The sequence below is a fragment of the Rhipicephalus microplus genome, chromosome X (genome assembly GCF_043290135.1).
Source record: "Rhipicephalus microplus isolate Deutch F79 chromosome X, USDA_Rmic, whole genome shotgun sequence".
Taxonomy (NCBI): Eukaryota; Metazoa; Arthropoda; class Arachnida; order Ixodida; family Ixodidae; genus Rhipicephalus; species Rhipicephalus microplus.
In genome coordinates, this window is record NC_134710.1 from 189752531 (window position 1) to 189779112 (window position 26582).

A 26582-nucleotide genomic window follows, 5' to 3' on the forward strand; every position below is an offset into this window, starting at 1 on the left:
TATGCAGTAAACCGAATATTTAATATTTCGATGCATTTTCAGAGCCTGAAAATGTGTAAACGAAGTCTAGAACACCCGTTGGCACCACCAGAAACCACCGCTATACCACCGCTGTTCAGCAAGAATAGGCACCGCCATTGCTAGATAGTGACGACAATGAGACTGTCCTGCTTTTGTTTTGCCATTGGCTTGCCTTTGAGCAGAGACGATCCGAAGCTGAAGCTCAGTCGCTCAGTTCATGATTTCCTTCGGGCAGCTGCTGGGTGCAACCGCGGCACGATGCCTTTTCCGATGCTTATCTTTATGTTCGCGCTTGGTCAGTGTGGTAACTAATCAGAGTGGCTGTTCGTCCGCGTTATCAATAAAATCAGCTAGCCGCAAGTGATGAATGATAAGAATGGCGTAGAATAATGCAAAAGTCGCCGCTCCACGATACCCAGCCTCCATCACGGCGTTGTCGGATACTTTTGACGGCGTACAGCTGCTCGTGTTAACGTGTTAACGTGTTAATGCAACTGTTGGGTTCGTTAACGAAAGCAGTTTTATGCGTTGTTTCAGCGTGCTTTTCACCATGGCCTCGCTATGCATGGGTAAGAGAGAATCACGTCGTGACGCTGCTGGGAAAGAATAGGAAGCAGCGGCAATTTTTTTGAGTTTTGAGAATAAACGTTCCTTTGTTTTACTAGCTCAGATCAGATATAGTTTTTTAGATTTCACTACAACGGAATTTTTGCTTCAGCGAAGTTTTTCTGCACCCCCTCAGTTTCGTTGTATATATATATATATATATATATATATATATATATATATATATATATATATATATATATATATATATATATATATATATATATATATATATATATATATTTACAGCGCTCTTTGTTTGACCCTACTGACCTAAGATTCCAAACCAAAATGTTATATTGTGGCCACCAGTACTATTTTTTAAGTCGATACTCTTCAGCTGCCCCGCTAGATATCTGTAACCTAAATATTCGATTTCCACAACTTCCACATATCACCTTCCATAACTTCCCACTTCAGAAAATTCGGAATTTCTCGAAGCCTCTAATAACGAGCTCCATGAAACAGTCAGTAAGAAAGTAAAGAGCATGTATCCTTACCCCTTCGAGGACAGCGGCTACAGCAAAGATTGTCGATGGAGACACTTCAGGATGGTTCTTTTGAATGGCGTCAAGAAGGTTTTCAGCCGTGTCATGGACGCCGTCAGTGACGTCGCAGTAGCGCTCCGTGTTGGCAGTCCACAGTACGATAGTCCTGTCCACTTTGCTCGATGCAATGAAGTCACGGATGTCAGCCTGGATGTGTTCTAGTTGTTGCTGTTTGTTTCCTGTTGAATATGAAAATAAATAGTTGTCAAATGAACAGATTGTTTCATTAAAATTCGCGTTGAATATTATCATGCTCGCTATGACGAGCACAATGAGCATTTGCACCTTCCAGTAAACAGTGCTGAAACCAAGTAGCGTGTTCCGTGATAAACTTTGGACTTCAGCGGCTTATGGATGAACCAGAACAAGTAGCTGCAGATTTGCTTACCTGCTATAATATTGTCGGCGCGGTCCTCCTGGTTGGCGGCAACAAAGGTTGGGTCAAAAATACCAGGTCGAGGATGCATCTTCTTCATGTGGGGCGCCAGCTGATCTTGAAGCTGCACATCGAGCACTTTGGCCCTGCGCATTGCCTCGGCCATGTTTAGGCTAGAAATATCCCAGCCATCAAAGACCACATCATTCGGATTCACCATGGGCAACAGGTCCTTCAACGGAACGTGCACCTCTCCCTGTGGACCGTTCCCCAAGCTGACTGTAGACGCTTGCGTGATGGACCCGTAGTAGTTGGCATACTGAAAATACGAAAACGGTAAGTTGAAGACAAACACAAGCCGCCTATATTGTATGCACTTCGTGAAGGTGCGCAATTGTGCAGTTCTTTAAACCTTGTTCACAGTATCTGTCACCTCAATAAATTTAACAAAAAATAGATTTAATAGGTACAAAACTCACAACGCTTTTTGTCACCCGTCACAGTAACTTAAGTACTATTTTGTTACGCTGCTGCATGCGAGGTCACATGCGCTGATTCGGCAGCGGCTGCCGCATCAGATCATTGTTTCGGAACATGAAAACACCAGAATTTAGGCAGCTGCGCAGTAACTGTAAAGTTAAGTGGTTCTGTCGTCTCTACAAAATGTTCTCGACTGCATTCGTCATGACCTCTCTTTAGTATATTTTTTTTTCGCTTGAGAACGGTTGAGCATGCCTTTTCAATTCCGTGTTTGGACAATTTGTATACCACGTCTTCCAATAACGACCATAAGGCCGTAATTGTTGATTTAAATGTTGCTTGTAAGCATACGACCAACGTTTAAGACTGTGCTGAATTTTGAATGCGCCGACGACACTTCTATTTTCGCTAAACTTGCAACATGCTTTGACGATTTCTTATCGAGTAGTGACCACTGCAGTATTGATAAGTTGACTAACCATTTTTACAGTATAATTAATGAATGTATAGGGCAGTTTGTTCCTCACAAGAGCATAAAACGTCATGTCAAACACCCTTGGTATACCAGGTCAATTATACAGCTTAAACGTCGTATTAAGCGACTGCGAAAGCGACGGAGGGTTCACAATAATGACGGGGAGTCCCAAATTAACTTGCTTAAATCTGAACTAAAAGCTAAAATGAGTGATGCCAGAAAGTTTTACTTTAATACCACGTTAAGCTCTTTTATGAAAAATAATCCCATTAAGTTTTGGAAATCTATCAATCCTACCATGGCCTGTCCGTCAACCTTCATGATAGATGATGTGTCCTGCTCTGATTCATCCAAAATTTCTGAAGCCTTTAATAAGTATTTCCAAACTGTATTTGGAGGTGACAATGGAACGACCCCTGACATTCGTAGCAGCCAGGAAATAGATTCGTTTCCAGCAATTGAAATTATCTACACTGGCGTTCTTAACCTTCTGTTGAATATCGACACTACTAAAGGTGCTGGGCCAGATGGCATATGAAACATGTTTTTGAAGCGTTACGCAGAATGGAATGCTCGTTATTTATCAGTAATTTTTGTTAAATCATTAGAAACAGGTATTGTGCCGACCGTTTGGAAAATCGCCAATGTAATTCCTGTGTTTGAATCGGGTAATAAGCAACTCATTTCTAACTACAGGCCTATTTCATTAACGCGTACCTGTTGCAAGTTTTTAGAGCACATAATTCATAAACATGTACTTCAGCACCTCACTGATAACAACTTATTGTCCCGTAATCAGCATGGTTTCCGCTCTGGTTTTTCTACAACTACACAGCTCATTGAATTCACTCACGACATCGCTTCGGCTCTTAATACTCGAGGACAGGTTGACGCCGTATTCATAGATTATAGAAAAGCATTTGAGTAGTATGTCACAAAAAACTTCTTACTAGACTCAGAAGTATTATTAACGATGACAAAATAATAGGCTGGATATTTGATTGGCTACGTTTGAGGTCACAATTTGTTACGTTTGAGCATGCGCAGTCATCGTCGTGTGCAGTCACTTCCGGGGTTCCACAGGGCTCGGTGCTTGGGCCCCTATTGTTCATTATTTATATAAATGATGTCACACAGGTCCGTAAGGACACACCAGTGAAGCTGCGATTGTACGCTGACGACTGCGTTTTATATACTAGCGTAAATAATGCTCATGACCAAGATGCTCTGAACAAAGTATTTTTGTCCTTTTGTGGTTGGAGCGCCACGTGGCAAATGAACATTAATTACCAAAAAACTGTTCAAATGACATTTACTAATAAAAAACAGCCGCTAAGGTTTAGTTATAGTTACAATGGACACTACCTAAACTCTGTTAATACATTCAAATATCTTGGTGTTACCTACGCTCAAAACCTAAAGTGGCACCATCACATTGAAACAATTTGCGCTAGAGCACTTCGAAAACTGGGATACATAAAACGAACACTCAAGCACTCTACCAAGGACTGCAAATTAACGGCGTATAAATCGCTCGTCCGACCATTGCTAGAGTATGTAGGGTGACCAACCTAGCGGTATGGTCACCCTATACTGCACTTGACATAAATATGCTCGAGGGCATACAGAAAAAAGCAATACGATTTATATTTGGCCGGTATGACCGCAATTTTTCTCCCTCATCTCACGCATGCTCATTGTCGTTAGAACCCCTTGCTTTCCGACGCACACTTGACCGTATCACTCTGCTACATAAGATTGTACGCAGCCGCAGTTGCATTGCAGCACCGATTACTTTTTGTGATTCAGCACGACGAACCACGCGCCGATCTCACCCACTCAACATCGTTCCCTTCCAGCCATTTGTAAATTGCTTTAAGCATTTCTTTTTTCCAGCCGTTGTTGAGATTTGGAACAACCTAGATGGTTCCCTACGCGAAAAACCAATTGAAATGTTTTTGAAAGAACTGCCTAACCATATTTTGTAATATGTTTTAAATGCTTTGTATGTTTCTTTGGTATTGCTTAATGTATGTTCGTTCCTTTTCCTAATGTACCCACTCCTGCTATGTCTTGTGTATCGAGACAGCAGTATCTGTAAATAAATAAATAAAATAAATAAATAAATAAGCTCATCATCCCTTAGCAGATTTTGACAGTGTTTACTACAGAGCATACATAGTTATTATTCGGCAAAATTGAAATAGATTGTCCTCTAAGGCGACTGTAGATTTAACGTAGCAAGTTTCAAAAATTTGTTGAAAAAAATGGGGCTAAAATTCGAAAAAACCAAAAAGTATTAAAATATTTACATCATGCTGTCATTATGGGCACGGATTTCAGTGCGTAATTTTAAAAAACTGACATTACGATCCCCATTTTCTATTCTGTTAGCAAACCTTTGATGGTGAAATTAACGAAAGTGAAGTTTTCCCATAATAATTCATCAATCTGAGTCTATTTACTGTTTCAACTTAGTTTCTTTTTAAGAACAGAAGAAAAATACTTTTTTCAATGCTTTGTGTATCACCGGAACACTATATCTACAACAGCACCACGTTTGTGAGCGAGATGTATATTATTTGGTCTCCCTAAACCAACAAAATGAAAAAGCAATACGCTATGTAGCATTCTCTTCACGATAGCGCACAATGTTAACACACATTTGCTAAATATTTTGTACGAAAGTGTACTAGGACGACTGACCAGACGCTGTGTGCCTGCTCTGTCTAGACTTATAAATTCGTTGATGAAGTCGTGAAATTGTAATATTTACTCAGACGGCCTTCCAAGGTGAACGCATCGTAACACTTTTCGGCCCTAACTTATAAATAGTCGGCTCTCTGAGTTTGGGGCTATTTAACTTCTTAGAAAAAGTTTTTTTAGAAAACAATAACTTGTATTGAGTGTATGCCACATGCGAAACAGCACGCACTCAAGCAACAGGTTCAAAGGCGAAATATTCGAGGGTTATATCTAATGGATGTATAATTAGATGCCTTAAAGGGCCCGTAAACCACCCAGAGTTCAAAATTCAGTAGGGGTGGGCAAATAGTGCAGGAGTGTACGACGAACACGGAGCCATAAGAATTTTTCTAAATGGTGCAGTAATAGCGGAGTTAGACGTGTTCGATTATTGAAACCGCTACGATCACTCCATTTGCTCTCTGCTGTGCTCCCCTCCGCTGGTATCTTCTCCGAAACCACCTCGCCCTCTCGTCGAGTGCCCCTCCCATGCCCCTCTCCACGGAGGAAGGAAAGGTAGGAGAGGCCCCGACGTCACTCTTTGTGAAGCCGCGATGAAGCCGGAAGTCGGCCATATTGGCTGGGCAAATTCTCTTCGCTTGTTTACATCCGAATGTAAAGCAGAAGGCACGACTCTCTCTCCGGCTCGGAAAGCACGTGAGCTGCGCAGCGCGTGCGTCGTGACGATCCGAAACTAATGGAACGGGGCTCATGGATGGATGGATATGGCTGTACCCTTTAGATCGGGCGGTGGCTAGTGCCACCAAGCCGTAATATTTAGTAAACCAAAAACTAGATGTATCTTTTTTTGCCTTTAAATAGTGAAGTTCAGGACTGGTACTTTGCAGTAAAGGGTTTAATTTTCACTTGTGCATTGATTTTAGCCGCCAATCAGATAACCTCCTTCTAGTTAATTCTACCCGCTTAAAGTCTATCTTGCCCTCCCTGTCCTTAAACCCCAGAGATTTGAAAAACTCTGCGCCATCATTCTGAACTATATGGTGAGGCCCTTGACAGAACATTATCAAGAGTTCGGCAGTTTAGTCCTCCTTTCCACATGCACTGCATACCATGTCTACCCCTTCGTACTTGGCCCGATATGTCTTAATTCGCAATACTCCCGTCCTGGCCTCAGACAGTAGAGAACTACCCGAGTGTTATCATAGATCCTTTCCTTGGCAATTTCCTGCTTAAAAGCTCGATAGAGCTCTAGTGCGGACTTCTTAATCATGCCAATTCTCCATATATCGGTCTCAGCTTCCTACACCTTCTTCTTAACCGATAATTCTTTTTGGTTTGGCCCCCTGCTGTTTACTAAGTATTTACCAGTCAATTTTCTGGTTCGCTTCCTCCATTTTGTATCGACAATTTTCATGTACAAGCAGCTGAATACCTTCCTAGCCCAACGCTCCTCCCCCATTTCTCTCAATTGCTTCTCAAAATTTATTTTGCTGCTAGCTTCCCTGCCCTCAAATGATGCCCATCCCATATCACCTTGTACTCCCTGATTTGGTGTATTCCCATGAGCTCCTAAGGCAAGCCTACATATTCCACGTTGCTTAATTTCTAGTTTTGCTTGAACTTCTTATCTCATGCACAAGACCGCATTGCCGAACGTCAGACCAGGAACCATGACCCCTTTCCATATTCCTCTCAACACTCTGGGCCAGCGCGACACCTTCGGCGAAATCATTTCGTCCGAGTATTAACAGCAAGTAACAGCTCTCACCGACAACGAAGCAAGTACAAGAGAACGCGCGCTAGATGCACTGACAACGCTGAGTGTTTTCACATCATTAATTCAGCAACTGCACAGACAACACGATCGGTCGTTCGCCTTTTACGGTTGCATTGCGCCACGTGGCCGACTCAGCGCCCGGCCACTGTGTCCATGTTCCGCGTGAAACTCACCGGCGTAAGAATTCTGCGACCATGGTGACTTTGAGCACGGTGCAAATGACACTTGAACGCGGTTGCTGTTACGTTGAGATTACATGCAATGCTGGTGGAGAGTATACGAAGCAGAGCCGAAAAGGTGTTTTAATACGCTCATGCAAGTTGTTACTGTACACACAGAACACGAAACTACGTATGTGCGCATGGTCCTCATTGCTTCTTGCTGGGCTCAACAGCGTCGTCCGTTGTCACAAGCAGGAGCACTGCCCAACCGTCACTGACCAACAAGGCGTTCGTCGTCGTTCCGCTTCGTCATGGTGCTTAACGCAATTTTGCTGAACACTAATTGCTTCATCAGCGTCATCCGCCGACGACACATGAATATGCACTCGTTCTACGCACTGTTGAAACTCCGAGATGGAGAAAAAAATTTGTAAACGTTGCTAAGAGTACAGTAACTGCCAGGAGAACACTGCGTAACCAATAACGCGGTGCAGAGCACGGATATTGTCTGCCACGGCTCAGCACCAGACCTGGGGAGGCACACATGCTGCCGCCAGCCGCGGCCGCTCACTGTTGGACCAGCTTCACTGCGCAACACGTAACCATAGCAACGCCGCCATTGTGCAGTGAATATGGCCACCATGATGTCATTTGCTCCACACTTTTCATGTAGCGCTCCGGCTGGGCATGCCCTCTCCTACCTTTCCTTCCTCCGTGCCCCTCTCAATATCGCGTGGCATACGTCATCGCTGACGCGCTGCTTGAAACACTGTCTACTTCCGGTTGCCGCCACTCCGGCCGTCGACTCTGTTAGTTGCGTTGCAGCTGCGTGCTTGTTGGCAAACCATGGCTGCCGTAATAGTGCATGCATGGTCTCTGCGTTATGCGCACGCCTTCAAAAGATCGCCAACGCGATGGACCAGTACTGGGACACGCCATGCCCCGTACGTGTTGCACGCACGCGGGCAACACGACGAACAACAAGAAGCAGCGCGGACAGCTGCAGAGCTTGCAGACTGACTGGAAGTCGTAGGCTCTTGCATGATGACTAATCACAGCATATTGGGCTCGGTGCGTCAGAGATATAAAACGGTGCGTCACGCGGAGGCCCGAAAGGCCCGGAAATATATGGAGGGATTGTTCTTTGGTATTTGTGGCATGCCGGCGGCTCGTAGCGCTGCCACATGTAGAATCGTTGATCACGACGGAATTCTGCATCCAATGCGTGCGTTTACTTGAAATATTTAAAAAAAACGAAGCATGTCTGAGGTGGTTTACGGGTCCTCTAAAGGGGCCTTGTCACACCTTTTCAGCCTGGTCAGAAAGCGCTTCCCCCGAGGCTTCGGAAAACATGGGAGCCGACCATTAAATCGCATTACGGGGTCAGGTCTTTACAATTCTCAAAGTTAGTTAGAAATAATTTCTTTTTCTCTTGATGAATGATGCAAACAACCCAAATGACCGCGCCATATACCCAAAGCCCACGGCCACTGGCTGCCATTATGAGCTGCATAGTTAGCGTGGCCGCCTCGGGACGCCACCATATACCAAAGCTCGAGCTAGTGATCACAGCGTGTTCGAAGGAAAAAAAAAAGTGTCCAAGGTCATAACGCGTGCTAATGATGAAACGCGTATCCTTGCCCTCTTGTTATTCCCCACTCCATGCGTTCTTTCAGCACTCTCGCTAGCACGAAAGGAGAGGGAAAGCGCTTCAAGCGTGCAACAAATCGCCATAACTCTGCTGGTACGTGGATGATTCTAAACAGTTTGGGCCGGTTTATTCGTTAGGCATTAGGCTACTTTAATGACGCCATTCGACGACTACTTGTAAAAGTGTTGCTTGTCCGATAGACACCCGAACGTCTGTGAGCGACGTATCGGCACGGTTAGGCGAACATCCGTTGTATCGCTGAATTCACAAGGATACCAGCGAATGAAACGCCCGACGCTGAAGGTTATCCCGTAATAAGCACGCCTGTGGCCCGTTTGGCCACAACTATGAAGGTTATGGTGCACTAAAAGGGATTCATTTTGGGAAGTATGCATTGCGTTAGCACTCTTCCTGGAACAGGTCACGTGTTTAGTGGTTTGAGAGTCGAGCACACGGCATCAAAGAACTACAGTGCAGTAATGTACATTGAAAATGAAATGACTGAACGAACACCGCGAGCGAGTGGTGGCGCCGCGCAAACACCAGATCATGACTCAAGAACAAGATAGAGACCGCCGCGGAAATGCAGACAGGTACAGACTATGTCTGCTTTCTGAATGACTATGTCTGCACTATGCCAAAATGAGCGAACCTGCAGAAGCAACTGTAGTCATAGCGTAGTAATAGGCACACCGTGTGTTCGTAACTACTCAAACTATGCAAATATGTTGTTTCAATTCGTGACACTGCTCAAAGTATACGGCATAAACAGATATTCACCGACTGTATAGCACGAAATCGATCGTCACGATAAGTGAGCTTACTACGGTGGTCTACTGGTTATGATGCCCGGCTGCTGGCCTGCAGGTCGCGGGATCGAATCACGGCGGCCGCATTTTCGACGAAGGCGAGAATGCTTCAGGCCCGTGTATCTAAATTTAGGTGCACGTTAAATAACCCCAGGTTGTCGAAATTTCTGAAGCCCTCGACGTCTTTCAAAATATATTTGGGACGTTAAACCTTAGCCATTATATATTCCACAATGCATGAGATCTGCCGCAATTTTCTATATTTATTATAGAATCAACAACACGTTTTGATGACACTGATACACGTTAGAACAAACGTTACAAAATGCCCTTGAGTTGCTTTACGTGCATTGAATACGAAAGCTCTGTGTGTGTTGCCTCTGTCGACATGCATGCCCCATGACCTCCTCACTTGGTCTGTGACCTTGTAACTACAGGTCCTTGCTCATGAGGTTATGCCACATTCTCTTAGTCATGAACTCAAGTGGGCCAAAGTAAATTTTGTAGGTGGGCCACGTCATCCCAATTTCGGGGGATGGACCGCAGAACTTTTTTTAAAAGTAAGCCTAACTCAGCTTTTTTTTTTGGGGGGGGGCTGAACCGGGTTTGCTTTGACACTGAAAACTGATGCAATCATTTGTTGCCTGCTTGTCGCGCCCTTTTATCATCATCCCTCGGTTAGGTTGCTTTTGGTACTATCGGATGTCGACACCACATTTCCCGCTTCATGGAGATAGATGAGTTTAACGTTGTAAAACCACCATATGATTATGAGATACACCGTTATAGTGGAGGGCTCCGGAAATTAGGATCACCTGTGGTACTTCAACATGCACCCAAATCTGAGTACGCGGGCCTACGGCATTTTTGCCCTCATCGAAAATGCAGCTGCCGCAGCCAGGATTCGATCCCGCGACCTGCGCGTCAAGAGCCGAGTACCTTGGCCATAAGACAACTGTGGTGGGGCTCCGCTTTATGGGGCACATGACTTTTTCGCATTGAAAACTTCGTAATTAAAACGACGGAAGTGTACGGATAAAGGTAGGCGCATTACATCAGCCATAATTTATTGACAAAGGCGTGCACGTACACAACTTTGTAACAGCGGTTTTCTTGTTTTAGTTCATGTTTTCCTGGATGCGGGGCGCCATCATCAGTTTTCAGCAATCACTCCGTCATTTCGGCTCAGCTCGTTAACTACTCTGAGTGCTGAGACATTTTCTTTCGTATTTGATATCTCGAGCACTGTGGCATATTTATATCTCGTGCGGCATCAATCATTTCTGATAAAATCACGTAGTCATCGAAAGCACGGCCTGTCATTACAAGTAACAGCGGGATAAGGGGAGGTTGGCGTCGTACACGCAAGCACACAAGAAAAGTATGATCTGAGAAAAACGTGATACTCTCAGATGTGAACGCATCTAAATTTGTTACTTGCGAGGCTATATGTATATTGCACTATCAAGCCTTGGCATGTGGTGATCAATTTAATTTCATTATCTGTTTGAAATCATAGCTTTTTGGCATATCGATCGATACAAAAAAATAAAAAAAAGTAATTCTCGTCACTGATGCAACATCTTGCAGTCGTGCACGGGCTCAGCTGCACATATTATTTCTTTTCATTTTTAATCTCGAAAGGTTGCCCTTGAAACTGTAAAACAAGGCATAGATACACATACCAATTTGCTTCGTGTGTAGACAGAGGAGCGCTCATAACACCCTCACATGGTGTGTGTCCTCCCGAAATAAACAACGTGAATGCTCGAGCATGGAGTGTGCATTGCACGCCTGTGTGCATCAAGAACCACGACGGTACTGTAATTTTTCGCTACTTAACCTACGGTGAACCACCCATGCTGGAAGCGCCTTTTTTCGTTTGCTATAAGAAATGTGGGAGATTGTACTAGATAAGTTTTTTTTACGTAAAATCTGTTTATACACTGGGGATATACTATATACACAATAAAATGGCATACGATGTGAACGTTGCCGCGTCACAGCATATAGGCATAATGGTTCTGACGATTCTTTTACAAGCTAATTTCACTGAAATGAGTCTATGCGAGGTCGGCATAAGCTGCTCTCTGTCAGCCCACATCACGCGATATCGCTTACCTGGATTTTGTCCTTAGTTCTCCAAGACAGGCCCAGCTTGTTGGCAAGCGTGGCGGCCACCACGGTGGTGCCGTTGTTGCCTCCCATGCCGACCAGCATGACGCCCAGCCGGGGCACGTTCCTCTTGGTGCGAAACGTCATGCGGACGTCGCGCGGTCGTACGCGGCACACGTTGCCCTCGACCATGGCCTCGGACATCGAGTACACGTAGTCAGCTTCAATCAGGTCCGCCGTGTAGCGCACCGTCGGGCTGTCAATCTCCACTTTCACCATCTCGGATGCACAATCTGCTCCGCCCGGACATACAAGCCCCGTGTTAATTAAAGTACTTGAGCCCACCAATCGCACACTGCCGCTTACTGCAGACTCGCTTAACGGGAAGAGGGCCCGGTGCCACAAAGATACGTGGACCTTCACTTCTTTTTAAATGGCATCGTGGTAAGGAGCACCGCTCCCGGTCTCAACGAGACTGCCCCACAATTAGTATTTCGGCAAGTGATTTCGAAAGATTCGAGCAAGCATGAAATGTCCAAGCTTTTCACGACTGACAGTTAACCACTCGCGACATCTGCCACACGTGTTGTAGAATAAACGGCCACTTTCCTGTTTGTTCAGCGCACTACCAAAAATGGCTGAGGCTTGTGCAAATCAGGAGGAAAATATTAATGCGTGTATACAGAAGCTGTTAACAAGCCGGTTAATCCACAGACATAGTATTCGAAGCTGGTGCAGATGTACCTTGTATGAGGCACATTGCAAGAGAATTTCATACCTGCTCCATACTGCGCTTTGTCTTTTGCAAGTGCGGTCTCTAGATGGCTGAGTTAAGATTCATTGCATGTTACATGCTGACACGAAGGCACCACATAGCAAGCAAAAGCAGTGATCGAGCATAACGTTCGATGTTACTTAGCGTGAAAGTAGTCTGCACATTCACGGAGCAAAACGTTCTTTTTAAAAGCCATATCACAACAAGTGGAATTCACAAAGGTTCTCGTGGCTAAACACATAATTTAGAGCTATTTGTGCTATCGTCTAAATGCTAATGCCAGTACAAGTTTAGAGATATTCAGTTGTGCCACAAAGAAAGCAAATCAGAATGGCTCCATGTAGGTTTTGTTTAAGAACAATGGCCACCCTGTCAAGTTAAAGGAGTTTAACATAATTAAAGATTATTAGGTGATGTTTGACGTTAGAAGTGTCAGCTACGCAATGCTTGTTATAACGTCATTGGAGAACGTCTCCATACAGAAGTCTTTCATACGTTGTTATGCGCAGAGACTGATAGCGCCCAAAACAACTTCACTATAAGTGCGGCAATTCATCGAATGGCTCATATACGAATGATGTTAGTACCAAAAGTAGCGAAAATGCAAATCATGCGTATACATTCCGGTTCGGTATACTGGGTGCACGCATTTGGTAAAAGCATTGCCATGCAAGTTGTGTAATGGTGCTAGCCGCCACTGCGCAGACTCGCAAAATACTGCCCTATATAAACCTGCCACTGTCAGACTGGCACATTAAGATTCTCGGACCACTGCAGTAATATTCGAAAACTAAAAAAAAGTTTCGCTACACGAATTGCAGAACAAAGTATCTCTGACGCGCGTTCTTCATATAATAACAGCCGACGATATTCAAGCGAGCTGCTAAGACATTCCGCAGAAGAGTGTCCAGCTACAGCCAGAGCATCGAAAACAGAGAGTTTTAGGTTTTGCGCACCCAAATTTAGGGAGCGCAAACCGCCGGGTGTACAAAAAAAAAACGCTAATCAGTATAGTATCCAAACGAACATAAGGAAAGGGTGGGGCTGTCGGTGTACGAAAAGGGCTGTTCAGGTACCCAAAGTCGTTTTCGGCACGCAAAATCTAGAACTCTCTAATTGCGGAAATGCGGATATCGAGCGCAAGTTTCATTCCTATACCAGCATACGTCCCAGTACACAAAGTTATTAAAAGATTTTGCTTAGCCTCTCTAATGAAGACCTCTCGAGTCGCGCATACGCTGGGAGCGAATGTTAGGAGTGCAACTTGTGCTTGACAACGCGTCATCACTGCAGGATCGGTTCGGTAAAAATATCGCAAAGAAATAAACCATGTAATGATAGTGCGACAGGGCTTCATGCGTTATGGTTGCTTGCTACGTTAAAAAAACTACATTGACAGGAAAGCTGTCTGAATAGATTCGCAACTTGCTCAAAGTTTTGACATACCACGTTGTCCACTTGAAATGATCCACTTGCGGTCGATGACTTGGATGGCACGCACCAGTGATGTTTAAGAGCGTTTTAAGTGTTGCATGAGTGTTATTGTAAGTTTTTTTTGTTTGTTTTACGTGACCATGTGGCTTTTTGACATGCGACCACATTACCTCATATGACCCATGTGACAACGTAAATGTGTTTGGAGACATGAAGGCCACGGCGAAAGGAAATAATAACGGGGGGCGGGGGGGGGTATGTAATTGTGCCTGATTTGCATTTTATTTCACCCTCTGCGTATGCAATTGTCACGCAAGTAAACTCTAAGTACATCATGTGCTTTTTTGGGGTCGTTATAAGTCCTTTCAAGCCCGTGGCCCATACGCCCACGGTTTTCATGCGTAGACAGCTATACAAGTTTTGGTTGAAAAGCGCGTAGTTAGTTTCCTAGAGTATATGCGTATAGCCACTGTATTGGCCATTCCGAGGCGTTTATTTTAACGTTATCAAACACTTTGGGAAAATTACTGAAAAACCACATACTAGTCATAAATAAGAACGGTTGATGCAATATTTTAAATAAACGCTCTCGTGGCGAGCCTGATTTCCCGAAACACGAAAGAATTGCATATTAAAAAAAGTCATAGCATTTGCATACCAAACGGTGGTTTGAATATGCCATGTTGGGTAGGGTTTAGGCTGATGGTTACGATAGTAGAAACCTTCGCAGACGTATCGTGTTGTGCAACAGGCTTGTGTGAGAGAAAGTAGAAATGCTTTCCGAATGAACAGGCGCTTTAGAAAAGTCGATATCATCCTGTTAAGCATCTGTGCAGCCAAATTTCGAGCAGGTGTTATTTTACACGTGTTAGGCTCCCAAACCACGGCAGCAGGTTTTATGTAGGTGCAGCAGTCCTGCTTACTCAAAAAGCTTAAAAAAGAGTCGATCATCGTGAGATGCGCATTAGTCGAGACCCTGGACGAATATAGTTACAGAGAATGCGTATAACTCGATATGCTGGTGGTTCACCACAGTGGCACCATTGCGGTGACTTAATTACTGAGCTTTCCGCCATTGTGGGTGAAGTGTGCTACTGCGAAGAAAGGGGTTTTCACGCCATTGTCAGAGTCCCCAAGTGACATGTGTAATGGAGCAAAGCATTTAGCCTTCAATGGCATATCTTAAGTGTATTGCAGTTTTCTCATGTTCTTCTTTAGAATGCACAAGTAAGCTACTTCATATTTCATGGCGAATGACATTACAAGTCACGTTATCACAAGAAAAACACATTTTTATGCAGTACATGTCTAGCATGGTCTACAGAAGTTTAGTCCTGACATAATGGCGAATGAGTATTTTTAATCTTCACTCTTACAAAGACACAGGAAAAAAAGAGTTGACACCGAAATCGTTCTCTCATCACGTAACCTCTCAATTTTCGGCTTTATTGCTGCGGGCTAAAATTGGGAAAAATCTAGAATCTCAGAAGAGTTAAATCATGTACCGCATTATGCGTGCTCATGCTTAATAACAAAGCCCACTCGTTTTATCACTCGCAAATCGCTCAGCAGCAACACCCACACTTTTTCTTGAAGGCCACTACAGCACAGAGATAACCTGGAGGACATTTCAAGTGCTGCTTCGTAAAAGGTCACTTGTTCAATACTGTTGAACATACCAACCACGTTTGGAATCCGCAATGCTGTTGCCATGGGAAGTATTTTGTGCCCAGTTTTTTGTACTTTCCCCTATTTTATTAACACAGTCTATAAAGACATGTTGCCGAACAAAACCTACAGGCTGCGCTATAATAACTTGTACGCACATATTTGTTCCCGTGCGCACGTAACGCAGTGTTTCTAAAAGATAACCACGTAACGGCTTGAAAAATTCTTTGTGGCTATCAAGGGTAGGTCACCCTACGGCGACGAGCGCACTGCTTGATCACACAGGCAGATGTCTAAAAAGAAGCCACAATAGACCGTTTTCCGCAGCTAGTTTGTCTATGCAAAACTAGATGGCGCCACCGCACCGAAGTGCTACGGCCTTCTCCTCGGTGGCGCGGCCACGATGCGGCGTGTGGCGGACGTTGCCCTGCAGCCTACGGCGAGAAACGGTGGTGGTAGTGATCCTTGAAGAAAGAAAAATGCACCTAATTTTTGTCAGCCATAAGGCGACACAGCGCAGTGCCCAAGAGAAAAAAGAAAAAAAAAGAAAGAAACGGGTGGCGCGGACTATGCGCTGCGCCCGCTTTCCTCGCCTTTAACCGAGGAATGGCGGCGGCTAATCGGCCGGCTATCGGCGATGGTGAAGAAGTGGAAAAGAGAAGGCCATTAGATTATGTGTTCAAACGTGGCAACACCCGTTCGCCGCTGCGAAAAACCGTCTCTAGTGATTGTGAGTTAATATTTGTTCAAACTACGTTGGCAATGTGGTCTTCAACGTGCGTCGGTTGCAGGTGGCAGGCGGCAGACGAAAAGTCAAGAAACGTTTTTTTTTCTTTTTGTGGCGGCTTAATAGCAGGAGTAAATAAGACTTGAAGGACAGATGCTCACACACAAAAGACGTTTATTTGAAAGTTCACGAAAGCGTGAACTCGCGCATGTGCACTAAAACACATCCTGAGATGTAGCTGTGCAGATTGATTGATTGATATGTGGGGTTTAACGTCCCAAAACCACCATACGATTATGAGAGACGCCGTAGTGGAGGGCTCCGGAAATTTCGACCACCTGGGGTTCTTTAACGTGCACCCAAATCTGAGCACACGGGCCTACAACATTTCCGCCTCCATCGGAAAATAGCTGTGCAGAGCCAGCGGGATTTATTCAAAAAGTCTATGATATAACCAGAGACTGCATCCTGTATTTACCACATAATAGCTCGAAACATAGGTCTGTGCACGGTTTCTTTTTTTAAACACGAAAGTGTTTTATGGCGGCGTCCACCACGTCTCCACTGACGTACTTCCCTCACGGAAGTGACGTCGAAAGATATATATATATATATATTTATATTGTAAAAATACAGAAAGCAAGCATATGCCGCGCGGACTGAAACAAGCGACCCTGTGGTTTTCTCAGCACACAGCAGCACTAACCACTACGCCACAGAGCATACGTTGTCTGGCATGCTAACGACAAGCCATTTGTATACTCCACAAATCGTTTGGCAGTCTTCAGAGCTTCGAAACTTTAGCGCGTTTTCGATATCAGTGGCGAGATGGCGCGACAGGCTCGCGTTGGGCGCGCTGTAAAGGTCGTCGCCATAACGAAGCGCCGACTCCACGAAGCGTGGTCTTTCCTGCACGCGCACTTATCAGACTGGTTATTAGGAAGAGGACGAAGGTCACTTCACACGCTGCCACTGCCGCGTTTACGAAAGGAGCGCGCTGCAGACACACTACACAGGAAGAATTGTGAGAGTTGTTCGCACTTGTTTTTTGTATCTTGTGCACTCGTTTAGCGCGTCGTTCTTTCTGTTTCTGTCTGAACAGCACGCTTCAAGTATCGAGCTGTGACAGTTGTTAGTCCGTGCTCGTCTTGTGTACGCTAATTTCATACGGGCTTCTGCTTGAGGTGTGTGCTGCAAGCTTCGAGTTGCTTGCTGTTGCCAACCCGATTTTGTACTTTGTTGCTGTTTCTGAAACAATGCACAATAAACGCTCAACTACCTCTGTAAAGACCTGTTTTGCTTTCGTGTTATACCGATTCTTACATAGGGGGACCATTTACGTTTTTTTTTTCGCTCAGCGCTCAGACCAGCCTGCTTATCTTCTGGGTGGAAAGATCATTGGTCAAGAAGCGGCTGTGAACCCACAGCAGTAGATTGTAAGATAAGGCGTTGATCTGCTAAGCTCGAAGGCGCAGGTTAGATTCTCCACAGCAGCCGGATCGCAATGAGCGCGACACATTTCCCTCTCATCGCTTTCGTGTATTCAGAATTTGGAGCTCGTTAAGGACCTCAGGTGGTCGAAATTCATCCGGAGTCCTCCCCTACGCCGTCGCGGTTCCAGAACGTGAAACCACCAGAGTTATTCCCAAGGAGCAATGAACACGGAATTCGCTCCATGTTTTTGGCTAGATTGTGCCATACAGTGTGCACACTCGTCATGGTGGTGGTGAAACTTTATCTGCAATCTTTTTTTAGTTGCCGCTTGTCATGAGCGTTCGCAGAGTGTTAGAGTGCGTCTGTCCTGTAACGTGTCTTATCACTCCCGCTACCAGACCGCGCATCTTTTACAGTATGTTACACCAACTGATCCTGCAGACAATCATTTCAAACTCTCAACTTTAGTTTTTGCCACCAAAGCGACCACAAAAGCAATACTGCTTTTTTTCTTTTGTGTTTTTTAGAGTGGTTCTCCACCTAACACACGCCTCCCGTCTCCCTTTTTCTCCCCCTGCAAAAAAAAGTCTAGAAAAAGAAACGAACGCTGTTTAAATTATCCTTTTTTCAGCATCGAGCTGAGTCTATAGAGTTTTATACATTTATAATTAAGCGCGCGTGTGCATGTCAGTGTTGGTGTAGTAACTGCACTCGCGCTTTTCTTAGCAGGAACAAGAGCTTGATTCGGGCAAGTTGTTCATCGTGGTTGTATTGTAGTAGAGCTCTTTTCTGTCTATCTGGTCCCTTCTTAGAGTTGCCGCACTGTCACTATACAGTATAATCCTTAGCCGGATTTTTTTTCTCCCGATTTTTTAAAGGCGATTGGCCATTCTATGGCATGATAATTGTGTTGGTGGGTAACATCTGCACGACATTATGTCGAGGAGGCAATATGCGTGTGCGGCGCCATTGCATTTGTTTAACTACTCAAGTGATGGCGTGCGTTCCTAATTTAAACATTGGTTCTTATGCGTATAACAGTGTACGCTGTTAGTGTTGAAACAAATGAAAAAGTGGTAACATGATAATCATTAACAGGAATGTAACTTCCTACTATATAATTAGAGAAAAACAAAACCAAGCTTGTTTTTCAGTGATCTGTATTGGTGACGCTACCATTTTCAGTTTGTTTGGTGACACATTGTTTAGGTAACGCACACCAGCGAGTGAAGCTGTTCATCACACAAGGGAACAAAATGCGCAACAATCAATGCTGCAAGTTTTTCAACCAGTCGTTTTGTGATCGATAGTGACAGTTGGGTCTCACTTGCAATAATACAGGGCACATGGTTTCCGTGGGTGAATCAGCTTTATGTCAGGCAAACGGGTATGGCGGGAAACAACACAGACCACTTACAGAATGAACTTTTTGTACCTCGTATTGCAACAAAGCGTCTATTTTTGTTGCGTGAAGAACCTACTATTTTGTTTTAAGTGTTCACGCAGTTTTCAGGACTACAACAGCTGTAAATGGGCTGTGTTCGTCGAACAAAATGCACTCGCTGAGCATCGACTCATATTCAGAGCCTTTGATGTTACAGACCCATTTTTCTCAGAGAGCAGCATCGAGTCGTTATTATTTACAAACTGAAACTTGAACCCCCTGTGACACACATTCGTACCAAATGGAAAGTATGTGGAAATAAGATTAAAAAAAGAACAGACATCGGCACTAAGTGCTTCGACATTATGACCATGGACGACTTTAATGCATGCACACTTCACACTAACAAGTATCCTGCAATGAACAGGTTACGCTTAAAATGATCAAAAGTTGTAATTACGAAAATGTTTACTTGCGACAACCCTATTCGGGAGCTTGAGCGAGGAGCGGGTGGGGAGGGGTACAGTTCGTAGAGTGGCAGGGCACCTATTGCTCTTGAGCGAATGACTAGTTTTGAGCACATGTTTTTTTTATCACCCCTAGGTGGTCGAAGCCACGATTGAACTTTAAGAGACACCATTCATTGTGTCTGTCATATCGTTTATTCATTTAGTCATGCTTGTACAGCAAGCGCTGCAAGTAATAAATGCATAGGTGATATAATATTTTAACAGACTTTCGTCACTCTACCGCGGAAAAGAAAGCTTACCTAAGCTTGGCGATAACACTAACTGTCAAGGCGTCAAATTGCGAAGTTTGCATTGCCTTGTGCCTCAACACAGCAGAAAGTGTTATGACATGACAGAGACCCATGGGAAAATAATTAGAAGAGCATCTCCTACCAAAAAAAACTGTGGCCACTCCTTTTGAGGGCGACAGTAATGAAGTCTTCCCTTAAACAAGACATTTGTTAAGAATTTAGAGCGTAACGCTGTCGGGTTATGGCCAATGTCTTTTTAATTGAATCTATCAAGCCTCAGTGCCAGTGCCATCAACTTCTATTCGTAGAAGGTGGAAATCCACCTTATTTTACGTGAAATAAGCGTTCACCAACTTTTATAGTCAAGTTGGCCATTCTAAGAATTGTAAATATGTCAAAACTAACCCGCATCTCACTGCGCCAGTAATTGAAGATATCAGAGTTATTTTGCAAGAGACAACTTTCGCTAAGATGTGTTGTTCAGTGGCCACCTACTGATACCGGCATTTGCAGGGAAAGGAAAGGAGTACTAAGGCAGTTTGTCAGTTCTAAGATAAAGTATCACACAGAACAATCATCTAATTTTTCGTAACCTAATAAGTATTTTTATTATAAAAACACTGCACCCAATAAGGAGTTACTCAGACAGAGCCAGTCACGCACATGCGACGTGCGAAACACGTGATCTGCACCATCAGTACGAATAGCTTTGCTTCACCAGTAAATTTCCAATCATCTTTATGAATGAAGCAAATACGACAGAGTATTTTATCGTCAGGACACATATATTCGATGTAGAAAGCAACTGCACTGAATGCCCGGTGAGCGCAACCTTCTATGTGTTTAGTCGAACGGCTACACATGGCGCGGCGTGAAAGAACCACCGTTCGACTGTTAGATTTAAGGCATGGAATCAGTTCAACATGCTGCCTGTAGTTCTGTAGCTCCACATAACCTCACAGTTGTGTACATATTGTTGCACAGGTTGAATAAAAGCACGTGGAACTTGCATAAAGACGTCCACCTATCAACAAGATCGCGTCCATGAGGTTACTCAAAATCATTTAAAAAAGGAGTTAAAAGGTTCACAGCACAACATGCTTCAAACCTGGTACATTTGAAGCACGTAAAACAGAATAACAAGCACTAAAGTGTGCAATCTGATACACTGAAGATCTTACCAAAATGACGCCGAGTGGCAACCCTTTTCAATGCTTTCGAATACTAATAAAGACTCAGAGGCGATACTTGTTGACTTATTTCAAGCATGAATGAAAACGCCAAAATTAAAGGGGGGGGGGACAAAAAATTTAGAAACGCTTTCAATCTATAGTTCAGGTTATACAACACACCAATATTGTGAGTACAATGGACGGGTTTGCCGAGAAGCACAATTTTAACAAGAAAGCGTAGCTCGCATCCAACAGTGGATGGTAGCTCTTCGGGACACGATGTAGTGCACAGGAAGCGAGAATTTTATCACTAAGCACCATGCTGACGGATTAATGCGAGTTGCTTCCTTGGGTCACTTGTCGCGTTGTAATTGCGAATTGAACGACGGGGGCACTAAACACTGGCTAAGCGCTCGGGAGAAATAGGCACTTACAGAAATTAATACAACGCCATGTTAGAAAGATGTGAAAACCAGAAGTTGAAAGCTTGTCACGCATTTTGGCTGTTGCAGTGCTTTCTGTGAAAACTGACGTATAATTGAGTCATTCACCTGCAAAGACTTCATGAAGGTTGTGCTAAACCATGTCAGTTTGTTTCTTGAGGCTTGTACATGACCATGTTGAAGCAGCAAATGCCACGCTGAGACAAACCGTGGAGATATTAAACCGATCCCAGCTATTTGGCATATTCGCACTGTGATTTGAGATAGTGAAAGGTGACTCTGAGTGGGAACAAAACAATTGTTTGTTCAATACACAGGGTAAGAGCGCGTTCAACAGTCATCTCTGTATTCTAGAACCAAAGCGCTGCAACAACTAGTAAAAAAAGCATGAGAAATTTTTCATGGCGAAACAAGGTTGCATCTTCTGGATGAAGCTTGTACAAAAGGGACCACAAAGGGTAACTCTAGTGGCACTCAACACCATTTTCGACACAGCCGGAATTGAAGCGGTACATGTATCCGCGTGTGCCTGAGGCTTTCAGGTCGACACCGACCAGTGCCTAAGCTAGTGGCGCCACCCGAAGCGGGCTGAAACAGAGAAGAGAACTTAAGCATCGCAGCTCTAAAGACGACAATTTGACAATCAAGGTTCAGGAGGCTCGAAGCGCTGCCCAGATTGGAAACGAGAGATATGTTTCAGTGATATGTTGCAGATATTTTGCCAAAAGGGGCCTTTGTAGGCTGTTTACATACAGCGGTGCTCCAGAGCTGTGAGGCAGACCACAACCCACTGCCTAAAAGGCACGGTATAGATGATAGAGGATACGTCCTGTTAAGCCTAGCAAAAGAAAAGTTCCGGGAATAGTCTGCATGGTAACATGCGATTAGCTACCGACAGCTTTCAAGTTTAGATGCAGCATTTCCCATGTCCAATTCTGGAACACATCGTTTCGTTGCCTCCTTAAAAAAGTGTTTCGCTCCGGAGCGTAATACAGAACACGGTGCAGTGAATTATGCGCTCGGGACGACATGCACTGGGCATTGGGCTACACTTGGGTCATCCGGTGACCATGCATGCGACTCCATGCGGCTGCACTACAGTCCCCGGTAATGGTTCATTCAGACGACGGACCGAATCCAGATTTGTCATGGACGCGGACGGCTAATCCTTGGCTGACCTGCCTACAGGCGCATCCACACGACGGACGGTGTCCTTAGGAGAAAACAGCCGGATTACCCTCGACAGCAGATTTGGCGCTCACCTGCGCAGGCTGGCAGCAGACCGGTTAGAGAGTATTCAACATGGATTCCTGTAAGAAGTGACGCTTGGCTGCGATGTCTGTCGCGTTGTGACAAATAAACGAAGAGTGTTATTCTTTCAGGAAAAAAAGGGAGTTGCTGGCAGAATGTTCTTTTGACCCCATTGTTCCCCCCTTGTAGAACTTCTGAACGCGTCTCCCATCCTTTTTTAGAAGCGGCACGTCACCGGTTGCAAAAGTTAGAATATTTCACCACCATGAAGGCTAAGAATCTCGCGTGTCAAACGATGGCCCCGACATTTCCCGAAACACCAAACGTGATTACTGCGTATTTAATCCCCTGAGAACAAAGCCCCCGGAAACTAAGTAAACCATGCTCAAGCGTAGATGATGGCGACCAGTCATGCAGCTGTCCGCGGGCCATGGAGGACATGCCGCTAGCAGACGAAAAGTGTACTGGTTGCCGGAAATCCCGAGCTAATCCGCTGAAGTATCGGCTTTCTCCCGCCAGAATCCCGATGTGAGAAACAGGTTGGGGTCATCAGTCCGCGAGCTGGGTGGACGAGGGGAATCGCTGATGTGAGGTCACGTGACGCGCCGTCCGTCCTGTCACATCCGGATTCGGTCCGTCGTCTGAATGCACCATAAAGATCACACCGTGTCCCACACGGGCGCAACACTGTGCCTGCAAGCCATGAATTGCCTTGGGAACGTTGCCAGAAAAAAAAATTGTCATTTTTTGGGTTGCCAGCTCGCATAAGAAGGCTATGGTGGGTCTTACGGCTTCTTCGAATTTCTGTTGTGCCAGGCAATGTGTCAATATAAAGAGGACACGTCAACTCAGAATCGAATCAAACAGGCACTAAATCTGGTCATAAGAACCGCTGATGCAGGAATTCCCAGCACGCTTGCATGTATCTTATGCAACGGTGGTCAGTGAGCCTGAAGCTGTCTCTGCTAAAAAAGCTAAGCCAGATAAAGGAAGAGCGAGAGAGGCTCCTGCGAACTGCGAGAGACACCATGATGGCGGCCTCACTGCTCGTGTAGGCAGCCCTGGGATGTTGACATTTTGAAAGGCAAAAAGAATACCGGTATGAACCGCACTTATGCTGCGAGAATAACCAATCAAAGTGACCAGGTTGAAAAGGCTGCCAAAACCACTTGCTAAAAAAAAAGACGCGTGCTCCAGAACACAGTATTGGCACTGAAATAGTAACCGCGCAAAGCTCGATGAATGGACGCACAGTAAAGAGACGGGCCTTCTCCGCATCCTGTTTTGTTTCGATCTCGCATTTGCATGTACAGTGTTTGTCCATCGGCTTGTTTATCACAGGTGCCGGGTTAGTCTATATGTAGAGAGAGAGCTGCGTGAACGAAATTTAAGTCTCAGTTTGCGAGGCAAAATGAGGTATCTACACCATTTGTACACACACTATACTTTTTATATATATTTCGCTTAACTTTTCAGACTGCTGCTATTTCGGAAGTGCCAACTACCCTTTTGTAGAGTATAAATACACGAGACAATCTTTAATTACAACCAATACGAGAACTTCATCACAACATTATTTTTAATGCTCCAATTCGCTTTTCTGGTGCACTTCGCTCAACAGAATCATGCAAAAAACATGCTGTTGCTTTAGTACGTAGTGATAGAAGAATGGCTCTGCACATAGCCGCAAATATAATAGAAGAAGGGCTAAGCTGCAACAATATAAAACAGAAAAACTAATGCCGCCTTGAATTCCACCACCTGGATTCTACAACAAGTTTGATTAATAACGATAATCGAGGCCGGCCCTTGAACATACCAACTGTGGCGCGCATTGGCTGTAGGCGTGAACGATCGATGTTAGCCGCTCATTTGCGAAACAGTGGAGTTTGGCTTGTACGGAAGCTGCGTTATGCCCTCCTTGTTTACCAAAAGATCACTTTGTAGAAAGAACAGAAAAATTTAAACAGTTCTAAACGTAGAAGCCACTCAGCAGTATTGCCGGCACAGAGTTGAGTGCGCGCGGACATGCATTTCTCGACGGGGTAATGGTCCGAAAGCAGCACCTACCCTGTGGTGGGCTCTTGAAAAGATTGGGGCAGCAGTAGCAGCAACAACAGCGGTGGCGACCAATGTACGACGACGACAGCCGAACGCTGCTGATGATCTCTCGGGACTGGAGAGTGCTCCGCCGGGGAGGCGAACAAGTGACGACCGGCAGGTAGCAACGTCGCGCTTTTATGCGCGTCTGCTTCCGGACTGACGGAAAATCGATCCTCACGTCGAATCCGCTCGCCGAGAGAGAAGCGCCTAGAAGTGGAATTTTCCTTCACCGGCTACTGCTCAGGCGCAGCCGGTGACTAGGCGTCTTGTTGCCATGGAAACCTGGTCACGTGGTCGCAGCAGGAAACGAAACAAGAAGCTGCGCGTCACGTGGGGCGAACATGACGACGCGCGCTGCACGAACGTAGCTGTAAGAGTACCGTGCCGCCCGCGTGCTGCCGGTGTGGCCATGTGGCTGCTAACCTTGGCACCGGTGGCGGTGCGCTCGACTGGCGCGACGGTCGCTGACCGGCGGGCCCCCCCTCCTGTCGCAGCTGCTTTTCCCCGCACACCAGAGCATGCGGAGAGGCATCCTTGCCGGGGGGCCAAACGGCTGCCTCCCAAAACAGAAATCCACTGTTACGAAGCAACGAAGTGAAATGAAGGCAATTTAATTAAATAATATAATAAGCATAAATAAATTCCCTTCCCCTGTACGCCATGTAAGGTACCCGATTAGAAGATTTTATGGTTAACCTTCCTGCCTTTCTGTTTACTTCCTTCAAAACAGTGAGTACATCTTTGGAAGCCGGCTAGTTGCTAATGGGATTAAGGAGCACCCAATACCAAAGACGAGGTCCAAACACACAAGGGTGACCCTGTTGACTTCGTATTTGTTGCACTGTAAATTTCGCAATTTATCATGCACCAATGAGATCAGTAACTAGTTTTATTCGACTATCCGGCTGATAATGGATTACTGCTGAATATGGCCGTCTTTTTCAAGCAATACTTACGATACTTTGTAGAGAATGATAGCTGTTGTGATAAGTTAACTAAGTGTTCCTGCATACGTTAATTTTATGTAAAGTACTTACCATAGATATCCAGGTGATTATCACACCCCCAATTATATTTGGAATAAATGACTTTGTGATTTTGCAACATCAGCTACCAGCTTATGGGTGAGGATAGTGTAAGCTATCTATTTCTCACCCCCTCCCCCTTTTTTGTGAGTGTTTCAATAAAGCCAGTTAAATTATAACGTTTAGCTACCTTAAACGTCTACGCCGGGTCAATGGACAGGATAGACAACCCGGCAGTTTTATTATTGTTGTGTGTCATTATTGTGTATCTTTTTGCCAATTCTGGCTACTTCATCAGAATTAGCAGGATACGCAGCTCATCATGCACATTTCCTATTGCGAAGTATGCGTTTGAACTGTCAACATGTTGTATATATATTTATTTTGTTTCAACTCATGAGGGCCACAAAGCAGCAGCAAATAATCGCGCCCCACCCGGTTTGCTTGTGTGCAAAAATACTGAGTGGAGTGAAGCCGAAAGACACAGGCCAGAGCTGGAGAGTGCGTTGCACGAAATAATATAAAAGAAAAACGTGTTTACATACATGCTGCATCTTCACAAATTAACTGATCACTCTCTGTAAAAAACGCAAATGGCAAAATCGTACTTACATGAACGTATACTGAATTCAATACTAAATTTTATGCCAAAATAACGACCCTACTGAAATACAACGAAAC

General features: G+C 44.8%; 1 protein-coding gene across 2 annotated transcripts in view; it reads right to left on the reverse strand.

The window, feature by feature from the left end:
- Positions 1-26582, reverse strand: part of Inos (Inositol-3-phosphate synthase) — a 79605-nt gene that overhangs the window by 9631 nt on the left and 43392 nt on the right. Inside the window, exons 1-4 of one of the 2 annotated variants that reach the window (XM_037428791.2) lie at positions 24844-25011; positions 11732-12018; positions 1564-1870; positions 1128-1354 (exon numbers count right to left, since the gene is read on the reverse strand). In XM_037428791.2, coding sequence (XP_037284688.2) covers positions 1128-1354; positions 1564-1870; positions 11732-12004 — 807 coding nt within the window. In that variant the 5' untranslated portion in view covers positions 12005-12018; positions 24844-25011. Of the gene's footprint in view, positions 1-1127; positions 1355-1563; positions 1871-11731; positions 12019-24843; positions 25012-26582 lie in introns of those variants that run through there. The other variant, XM_037428792.2, reaches the window with a different exon arrangement.